Here is a 10,222-nt window from a genome sequence, read left to right on the forward strand (position 1 = left end):
CACCTCGGGTCCCTCGTCACTAGGTATGGTTTTCAGTGCATAGGTGCGCACACCCAGCAGCTGGGAAGGAGACTGGCATAAACACCTGGCCTGTGGATCCCAACTCTACCACTTCCTGGCTGAGTGATCTCAGCTACCAGTGACCAAGTCACTACCCAGTTTCTGAGTTCCAGTTGTGAAAAGGAAACATTTCCTTCCTTGTGAGATAACCAAGTACTCAGAAGCTTTTCGTTATTAAGGACATCCAGACATACCATGAGTCACATACCATTCCAGGAGGGCAGCCTGGAGATCTCTGGCGCCTTTTGGTGTGTTTCTCCCCAGTCTGAAGGTCACAACTGTCCCGAGGCTTTCACAAGTTTCCCAGAGCTCAATTAACCATAATGTGATCACAGTAGAGAAGGCTTTGATTCTTTAAAACACGATTAAAGGAAACCAAGCTGCGTGAACAAGTTACAGCTCCACCCATACGGAAAGAGGGGGCGCGGGGCACGTGACTGAGGTGCCTGGAAGTCATCCCAGTGGCTTCAAAGGCTCCATCCCCTCAGGAAGTCCAGTCACAGTCCTGCCGACATCGGGCCACACGGGGTTGGGGTGGACGGTCCGCCTCCTCACCACCTGCCAGGGGTAAGTGCACTGGTGCTGCTGGTCACTGAGCACGGCAATATGGAGCTGGGTCCCAGCAGGGCTCATTTGGAGAGGGCGGGAAAAGCCACGGCCCCATCACTTCAGAGAGGAGCAGATTCCCCCGTCCCATCCCCCACTACTCCCCCCTGCCCCCCCCCGCAGCTCGCCCTCAGGCATAACAGGAGACTGGGTTTGGCCAAGCAAGTAGCCACTGGGGACAAATGAGGCACTCCGGTACTCAGCAGGGAGCACCTTGGAAAGCCGCCCACGGGGCACAATGCACCACAACTTTGGCTTGTTGCATGGGGAGCTAGAGAGTGAAAATCAGCTGGGCAGGGGCTCTGCCAAGAGAGCGAGGCTGAGCCTGCCCAGGGCCAGGTGGGGAGGCCCTGATCCAGGCAGGGGCATCCCTTGTGGGGCAGCCGGGGACACGCAGTTCTTGGGAGAGCAGGTCATCAGGGTTCCTCGGGCTGCCCGACATTGACAGGCACGTAAGTCATGGGGAAAGGCCAGGATCTAGGCCAGGGCTGTGGCAGCAGCGAGAGGTGGAGGCACGTGGTCACAGTGCAGGCGGACGAGGAATGCAGCGACACGAAACAGAACAGCAAAGAGCAGTCAGCTCCTCAGCTTCTCTGCGGAAGCCCCTCTGCTGCCCTTCTCCTCCTTCCATCACCTTCCACCTTCTCCATTCCAGCCTCACATCTGGGCGGGCTGGATGGAGGGCACGGCCGATGCTGGCCGCCTGACGGTCAGGGCGGCCCAAATATAACGCACGCCTTCCAGGGAAAGCTGCCGGACACCGTTACCTCCCTCACTTTCCACGTACAGGTTGCACCTGCGTCCTGGCTTATCTGAGCTGGAGAGAGTCTCTACCAGATCCTTAGGGGCCGAGAGGGGAAATCAGCTTGACTTCACACAGGGAGCAGGGAGCACACAGCGTGAGCAGCTGGGGCGGCGTGTGCGGAGAACCCGAGAAGTCGATGCCAGGAAGGGGTAGAGAAGCCACCAAGCAGAGCGGGTGGGCAGGAGATCGGTGGGGAGAGCAGGCCCCGCGTGGAGGCCAGAAGAGGTTCGGGCCCAGAGCGCAAAGCTGGTCTGTTGCCGAAACCAGAGAGGAGGCCCTGGCAGAGAAGAGCTTCTGGGGGGAAACACCTCCACCTGCTCGTGGGTGCCCTTCCCGCTTCACTCCCCGTCACACAACAGGGGCTGGAAAGACAGAGAGAGGCACAGGCGTTAATGGCAGGACACCACAACTGCCCCTGACTGGCAGGAGTCGCACCTGGCCCGAGCTGTTCAGACAGACCCCCGACCCGCAGGGCGGTCCCCGCCCAAGCCACCACATCTCTCAGGGAAGCCCCAAAGTCCCTCAGTCCGATGCACCCCCCCGTCTCACCACATCCCTCAGGGGGAAACCTACCCACACACGGAACCCACCCCGAACCCGTCAGCCAGCACCTGCTGGATAAGCTCCGCCCCCAAGACCAGCCCCAAAGCTGGGAGAATGGGAATTCCGACACCCTCTCGTCATGCTCAAGCCCTTCCTTGGAGGACAGAAGGCCACACTTTCCCCTCATGAAGCCACAGGAATTTGGAGAAGGGCGTAACCGTCTGTCCTCTCCCAAGGGACAGGCCCCGGGAGCCTCTGAGCAGCTCCATTTGCCACCATGGCTGGGATGAGCCGCTTTGCCACAGTGCCCCCCCGTCAGCCAACCTAACCCCACCATCAGTCGACCCGGTTTCCCACCCTGTTACTGAGCGGGCTTCCCGGCAAGGCCCGAACCCTTCCTGGGTGGCCCTTCCCTAGGCCTGGCCCTACCCCGACCTGGAATGAAAGACCCAAGACCCCGTACCTGTCCTTCGCTCAGGATCCCTGGCTCTGGGCGTTTCCAAGACGAAACCAGGAGGATATAGAGCACCAGTACCCCAAAGACCACGACCAGCATCCCGGTGCTGTTGGCAAAGACAGCTTCACTGGGCAGACTGGAGTATGGCTGGGTGTTGTTGTTCCTGAAGATGACAAAACACCGTGGGCCCTCGAGAGACTTTCGCCACCTGTTTTGGCCCAGTGATAGACCCAACACCCTTAACGGATGGTGAGAGAGAAAAGCTTCCGAGGACCATCTGTGACCTGGAATGTTAACATAGTTTCTGGTCCCTGCCACCACCACAAGTATCTGCAGGATGCTTCTCACCTATGAGGAGACTAAAGCTCAAAAATATGAGCTTGCCCACAGTCGTACAACTAGTAAATGGCATAGCCCAGACTTAAACCCAAGTCTGACCTCATAACTTCCTTGCTTTTCACTACCCACCCCCCATGCCTTAAAATAATGGGGGATGGTAGTGGTTAGGCATGAGGTGGTCATCTTAACCCCCAGCTCTGCCACTTTCGGGCCGTGTGCCCTTAGGGAAGTTACTTAACTTCTCTGTGCCTCAGCTCCCTTATTTGTAAGCGGCAATGACAACAGTATCCATGTTGTAAAACGATCAGAGGATTAAATTTAAGGCGCTTCGAATAGCTTCTGACACACAGTAGGTACTAAGTCAATCTGATGGTAGATAAATTTTTTGCTGACCAATTTACCAATCCCAACCTAAAGACTCCATGACCTTCCAGATCAAGAACAAGCCCATCTCCAAAGGCTCCCCACCCCTGGATAGGCCCTGTGATCACAGGGTGCATCTTTGGAAGACGCTATGCCTTCCCCTCGACATTAGAGCTGGGGGCCCCATCCCACTCACAAACTGAAGAAGAGCTTCTCATTAATGCCGGAAATGACAGACGCAATGGACAGAAAGAGGATGATAGCTCCAAAGAAGACGTGGATGGGTTTAAGGAGGCTGCGCAGCCACACGGACACCCACGGCAGCAGGAAGACGACAAAGCCCAGGAACCACTGTGAACACAGGGAGGTGCCTGACTGCACCGTGCTGTTCCCGAAGGTGTAGCAGGCCATCCCGCCCACTGGGCCCCCGACCCCGCGGTGGCCTCTCGCCCTTGTTTCCCAGCTCAAACCTCCCACCAGCTCCCGCACTATGGTCGATTTCTTAGCCGAACCAGAATGTTCCACGAAATGCTTAGCTACAAGCCCAGTCTCCCGAAAGCCCAGCCACCCTTGTGATGTCTCTGCTGCCTTCCAGTCCTGCCCCATAAAACTCGCCTCTGCAGGGCTGACGTCAGTGTGCAGAAACCACTTCCAGAATTGCTTCTGGTTCACAGAAAGGTGGGGACGGGGAAGGTGGAAAGGACCACAGACCGCATCAGCGTGGTATGTGCTATGATAAAGCTAGGACAACGGAGGGGCAGGGGGACGGGCGTGGGAACTACCAGTCTCCTGCGGCCACTTAAGCTGCCGATTCTATGGGATGCGCCCTGCAGGGCCATCTCTGGGCAATAACCGGAGGGAGTATTTGGTGCGGACGCCAGTGAAGTCCCAACCGGAGCCCATGGCCGCCGTCTGGGAGCGGGAACCCGAAGGAGAGGACCCACCTGGCAGGCAAAAAGGAAGACGGTGACGATGCCCAGCCAGCTGTGCAGGGAGTAGAGGCTGACGGTGTTTTCGTGGTTGTGAAACTGAAAGACGACGACCAGCCCCAGCACGGTCAGGATGAAGGCCAGCAGGTGCAGGACTGCGTGGCCAATCTTCCATGGCAGCTTGGGCCCCGCCCACGACTGCGGCAGGCGGTACACCAGCGATGCTGCGGGAGAGAACGTCCCAGGGCCCGGCCTCTTCCCCTCGGCTCCCCAGCACCTTAGGGGGAATTAACCTGACGCGGTCCCACACCGCCTCCCAACCAGAGAGGAAGGAAATGCTAGCACGTGGCCACCCATTCCCCGGCATCTCCTCTCCTCACATCGTTTCAGCCATGAAGGGGGCAGAGGGAGACAAAACAGTGACAAAAAGGGAGAAGCGGGTTTCTTGGACCCACCGGTCTGTCATTACATAATGATGTGTACGTATGTCATTACATAACAAATGCACTCAAGCACAGTTCTGCGGGTGAGAAAGCAATGTCGCTTTCGTTATTTCTTCCGCCTTCTTACAAGCGCAGTTAGCTGTCACAAACCCGGGCTCTTAATCGGGTTACACAGACCGAGCTCCACAGCCCGGCTCTGCCTCTCAGCTCTGTGGCCTCTTGTTTCTAAATCTCAGTTTCCCCATCTGTAAAATGGGGAGAGCGGCAGAGCCCATCTCGCAGGCTTCTCGTAGGAACAAAATGGGCTGAGGTATCTGAAGTGCACAGGATAAGCAGCTACGACCAATGTCATCACCGTTCCCATTTTACAGGTGGGGAAAGTGAGGCTCACTTGGGCCCAAGGCCCGGCTCTGGATGCACGGGGCAAACACGGGCCTGGCACGGGTAAGCAGCTTCCTCATGGAAGGACCCGTGTCATGAGACGCTTCAATCTCCTGCTCCCTAAAGCAGAAGTTGGCAAACTACAGCCCACGGGCCAAGTCCAGCCTGCCATGCATTTCTGTGAGTAGTTTTACTGGAACACAGTCACGGGTGTGTTTTCATGTCATCTATGGCTGCTCACGATACAAGAATAAGGATGGGTAGCTGCAACACAGATCGTAGAGCCTGCAAAGCCTGGAACGTTTACTATCTGGCCCTTTACAGAAAAAGCGTGCCAACCCCCGCCCCAGAGTGTCCGTGAAGCTCTGCTTCTCAGGTGGCCCCCCTCCTCACTACTACCTTCCTGTAAATGACACCGGGGGCCACAGACAGCCCGGCCTCCCCCACTCTCGTAGCCGCAAACCCAGCAGTGACAAAGGCCAGCTGTGGAGAGGGAGAGCTCTGCCCCGGCCGGGTCTGGGTCACAGCACGTCTCCCAGGGCCTCGTACTCACCAGCACTGTAGACCACCACTGAGCCAGCGACCATGAACACGGGGTGATAGTTGAACATGAGGCTGGTGCCATCCCAGGCAAAGCCACCATGCCACAGCTGCATCCAGTAGACGGTGAGGATGACGCACATCAGGCCCAGCAGCGACAGTGCATAGAAGGACAAGTAGAACCACCCGACAGCCATTCTGACCAGGCGCCCCTGGAAGCAGCAGAGGTCACACGTCCCCGCCGGCTCTGCTGGCTGGAGCGCACCCCACACGCCAGCTAAAGGAGGGAACACTGAGCTCGCTCTTGCCCAAGGGGTGGGTGCTTTTCACTTCAGATCTCCTGCCACCAGCCCGGGCACTGCCCCGTGAGGCCCGATCTCTGGTTATGGACAGTGAGGCTGGCCCCACCCCAGCACCCAACGGTACACAGTACGGCCGGCTTGGGCCTGCGGCCGGCTCTGGAGAGGGCCCTCCTCTGCCGGGGCCGGACGTCAAGGCTCTGGGCCCAAAGCCCTGCGATTAGTCTCCCTTCACAGGGCCAAAAGGTAAAGAATCCACCCCACCCTTTTCCCACGGAAAATTAGAGATAGGAATCAAAATCCAGGCTAGAGTCATAGAAACGCCTCAGCCCTCAGTTCTAACAGAAGGAGGCAAAACCATAATCTGCAAGGAGCAAACACACCATCATTAGGAAGAAGGAAGAGAGGAAGTCCTATGATCTCCCACTTCTACAAAAAAGTTCTTCCCCAGACGGTGAACTCCGTGGGGCTAAACCTCCCACTGAGGAAGTAAGATCGGGCTGTTGCTCTAGAACCCCCCACACTCCAGACTTGCAATTGGACAACAGCCCTCAGGTGTCCCCAGGCCTGACACTTCTGCTTTCTCTTCCTCCGTGGAAAGTTCAGAGGAGAAAGGAGGAAGCAAGAACTCATGGTCTAGAAAGCAAGAGTTTATTTTTAGCTTTCCCTGTGTACCTGATAAACTCAGAAACCAACTCTGGTTTCAGACAAATGCCTCGGGCCCTAAGCAGTTGCACTTTAACACCAGGCAGGTGGGCGTGAGGTTTGGCGGGCAAACACACAAAGCCACAGGGCCGTCTCGGCTTTTCCGCTAACTACACGTGTAGGCAGCACGGGCCCAGCTCTCAAGGCAGTCACCCTGTCCCGCGGACTCACACCGAGAAGGGGACACTGCGGCAGGCTGCAGTTCAGATCCCTTAATCTGAGGCCGCTAACAGAGAGGAAAGGAAGTCCCTGAAACCGGCCAGAACTCCCAAGGAGGTAACACACTGGATTCCCTCACCTTTGGAATTAGTGGTAGGCTGACAGAGTGCGGGCCTAGGCTCCGATCCTTATGAAATGAGGCATCTGGAGGAAATCACTTAGCATGTGTAGGACTCAGTCTTCTCATCTGAAAAAAAGGCATGGTAACAAGAATAGAACTTACTGAGTAGAACGCGTGAACACAGGATCCCATTTGCTCCTCTTGACAACCCTGTGAGAGGTCCTCAACCCCACTTTACAGAGGAGGAAACCAAGGGTCAGAAAGATTTGGGGCACCTGAGCGGTTCGGTCGGTTAGGCATCTGATTCGATTTCGGCTCAGGTCATGATCTCACGGTTTTGTGAGTTCAGGCCCCACGTGGGGCCCTGTGCCGACAGTGTGGAGCCTGCTTGGGATTCACCCAGTCTCTCTGCCCCTCCCCTGCTCGTGCTGTCTTAGTCTCTCTCAATATAAATAAATAAAACTTAAAAAAAAAAACAACTTAAAAAAAAAAAAAGAAAGATTAAATACCAGCATTAGGACCCAGTAAAGGGGTAGGAAGTTTCAAATCCTTGTCCGTTTGGCTTCAAGTCCCCTGTTTTTTCACCTTGACCATAGGTTGTCAGAAGGTCAAGTGAGGGGCGCCTGGGTGGCTCAGTTGGTTAAGCGTCCAACTTCGGCTCAGGTCATGATCTCACAGTTTGTGAGTTCGAGCCCCGCGTCAGGCTCTGTGCTGACAGCACGGAGCCTGGAGCCTGTTTCGGATTCTGGGTCTCCCTCTCTCTCTCTGCCCCTCCCCTGCTTGTGCCTTCTCTCTCAAAAATAAATAAACATTAAAAAAAAAAAAAGTTTTTTTTAAAAAAAAGGTCAAGTGAGAAAATGTCCGTTAAGGACGCTGTGAGAGCTAAATATTCTGCTTTTCTCGATGTTGTCACAGCAGTTCATCCTAGCTACCAACTAAAGCCTGAAGCTCGTGGTCCCCGTGGCTGCCCAGGCCTCTCAGTGGCCCCCAACGGCATGTCACGCCAGTTCTCTCCATGACAGGTGTCCACCTAATCAGCAAAAGACACTGAGCTCTCACAATGTGATCCAAGTTAGCAGTCACCACACTGAGAAAGTTAGATCCGAGGGCTGGGGGAAAACCAAGCTTCCATAAGGCTAGAAGGAGAAAATAATGTCTTCCTAGAAGCTTCCTGACTCAACTCCTGAGCTCAGAGATTTGCTGCCCAGCCTCTGAGGCGTCCCCTTAGTCCCCGTAAGAGCAGAGGAAGTTTCGGGTCACCAGATGTTCAGTCACCCCCCAGTGAAGTCAGCATGAAGCACTTGGTCAGCAGGCTCCATCCGTCAGACAGTATCTCTCATGACTTTCTTTTCCTTTGGAGGAGAAAAAAAACAAAAGTAAATATAATCCAAAAGAGACTGTCTCCACCCTCCCGGATTACTGCTCCGGGACAGACTTAGAATATTCAACGGGGACACTTTGCTGAACGAGGGCCGCAATATTACACTGCTCACAGGACACAGAAGAGCCCTTCCTCTGCCCGAGTGTGCAAAAACAGAGAAAAAAAGAATACAGTGAAAACTGCAACCCAAACGCTGAGAACAGTCTTTCATTTATTCCAAGAAAGTAGGTTTGTGCTATGATTTCAGGGTGTGCTCACCATTGTTTGGTCTCTGATTCTGCCCATTCCAAAGCAGAAATCCCCATACGCTTCTACAAAGCCCAGAATGGTAAATACCTTAGGCTTTGTAGGCCGGACAGTCTCTGTCACAACTACGCCATCGACTCTTCTGATGTAGTGCAAAAGCAGGCACAGACACCTTCACAAATCAACGCGGCTACGTTCCCCCAAAAACTTTATTTGCGGGCAAATTTCAGGTTCATGTCGTCTTTACGTACCACAAATATCCTTTTCGTTTCTGTTACTTATCTAAAAATGGAAAAACCTTGGAGAGCCGGAGTGGCTCAGTTGGTTAAGCGTCCTGACTCTTGATTTCAGCTCAGGTCATGATCTCACAGTTGCGTGAGCTCGGGCTCCACGTCCAGCTCTGCGCTGACAGCACAGAGTCTGCTTGGGACTCTCTCTCTCTCTCTCTCTCTCTCAAAATAAATAAACATTTTTTTTTAATAAAAAAAAAAATGCAGGTGTGCCAGATTTGGCCTGGAAGTTACAAGTGTTGTCAACTGTGATCTAAGAAATATACTCCCCAACCTAATACTTTCCTCGGTCCCTTGACAAAAAGGATTCTCCCTGGCTGCATCAGGCCCTGGCATAGGAAATGGGTAAGTTTCCATTCAGCTCTTAATTTTAGGAAAAGGCTCTATTCCAAGCTCTTATAATATTACTTTTATAATTTAGAACTACAAGCAGATGAAGGGATAGAAAATCAATTTGTTGTTCCTGCTTCCAGATGAATGGTGGGGGATTTAGGAATCCTGAGAATCAGACTTCGGGTTCAAGTCCTAAACGCTTCTCTGACAGATCAAAATCACCGGGACCCAAAGAAAGAAAGCGACTTGGCCACGGTGAGTGGCAGAGCTGGTACAGGAACCCAGGTTCACTTCCCCTCAGCTCCAAGAACGCCTCACTTCCAAACGTAGCTTCTGTAAAATCAGGGCTCAGGAGTGAGGACCCCTGAACTCCAGCCAGGAGGTAGGTAAGCAAGGTGCTCCTTAGCACCACAGTGATTACAGACCCGCCCTTCCGGACTGCTCCCGTTTGGCTCCGGTGTCGGGAGAACCGCTCCAGGAATCCGGAGCCCGATCCCTGACTCTTCTGCGGGGACGGAGGGCGGCTGTCGGTCCTAGCTAACCTTCGGTGAAAACTACGGCGAGGAGCTCCGCCTGCTGACTGCGACTTCCGAAGAGCTTTCGTGCCTGTGCAACCACACCTGTAGAAGGAAGGGCACGGACAGCGGTGTCCATTTCCTACAAAAGAAAGCTGAGCCCGAGCGAGGGGTAGCGACAGCACGAAGGGAAATAGCAGCGGAGCCAGCACTCGAACCCAGGTCCGTGAACTCCCCACCCGAGCTCTTTCTCACCCCCGAACCCCAGAGGGTCGCAGGGGTCTCTCGGACCCGCCTCTCGCCACCCGGCGCCGCGGCTACTAGGACTCCGGGAAGTTGGAATCGGGGACTTTCGGAGACGGACCCACCCGCCGGGCACCGCCACCCAGTGCCAAAAGAGCCGGGCCGCCGCCCTCTCTTATAGGCTCATAGCACTTCCGGCCGCGCGCGCGGCCGCCTGGGAAATGAAGTCTGGAGTTGTGGACTCCAACATCAGTCCTTCCGCCGGTGTTTCTTCCCTAGGGAGTACCGCCCCGGCTCCGCCCTGCCTCTCACCCCGTCCCCCATCTCGCGTTCGGGCGGACGCGAAGCCTCTCGCCTGGGGCTGGGTCTCAGCAAGGCCGCGGGACAGCGACCGGGAGGGTCAGGAGCTGGACGCGGCGACGCCGGGAAGGCACCAGAGGACCGAGCCCAGGGAAGCGGGGGCC

The 10,222-nt window shown here is 55.2% G+C and overlaps 1 protein-coding gene across 8 annotated transcripts; it reads right to left on the bottom strand.

Annotated features, from left to right (window-relative positions):
• Positions 1-784: 784 nt before the first annotated feature.
• On the bottom strand, positions 785-10,157 carry LOC102956125 (lysosomal membrane ascorbate-dependent ferrireductase CYB561A3). 8 transcript variants are annotated; one of them, XM_042958811.1, is made up of 9 exons: positions 10,071-10,157; positions 9,426-9,620; positions 8,011-8,102; positions 6,769-6,876; positions 5,480-5,678; positions 4,118-4,326; positions 3,370-3,524; positions 2,478-2,634; positions 785-1,833 (listed from the first exon to the last, which is right to left on the bottom strand). In XM_042958811.1, the coding sequence occupies exons 5-9, from the start codon at positions 5,661-5,663 to the stop codon at positions 1,810-1,812; spliced, it is 729 nt and encodes a 242-aa protein (XP_042814745.1). In that variant the 5' UTR covers positions 5,664-5,678; positions 6,769-6,876; positions 8,011-8,102; positions 9,426-9,620; positions 10,071-10,157; the 3' UTR covers positions 785-1,809. The 8 variants fall into 8 exon arrangements, with proteins under 8 accessions (XP_042814745.1, XP_042814746.1, XP_042814747.1 ...); XM_042958812.1 differs by lacking the exon at positions 10,071-10,157 and adding an exon at positions 9,771-9,929 and having other exon boundaries at positions 5,480-5,743; XM_042958813.1 differs by lacking the exon at positions 10,071-10,157 and adding an exon at positions 9,771-9,928 and having other exon boundaries at positions 9,543-9,620.
• Positions 10,158-10,222: the final 65 nt, after the last annotated feature.

This window comes from Panthera tigris, chromosome D1 (genome assembly GCF_018350195.1).
Source record: "Panthera tigris isolate Pti1 chromosome D1, P.tigris_Pti1_mat1.1, whole genome shotgun sequence".
Classification (NCBI taxonomy): Eukaryota; Metazoa; Chordata; class Mammalia; order Carnivora; family Felidae; genus Panthera; species Panthera tigris.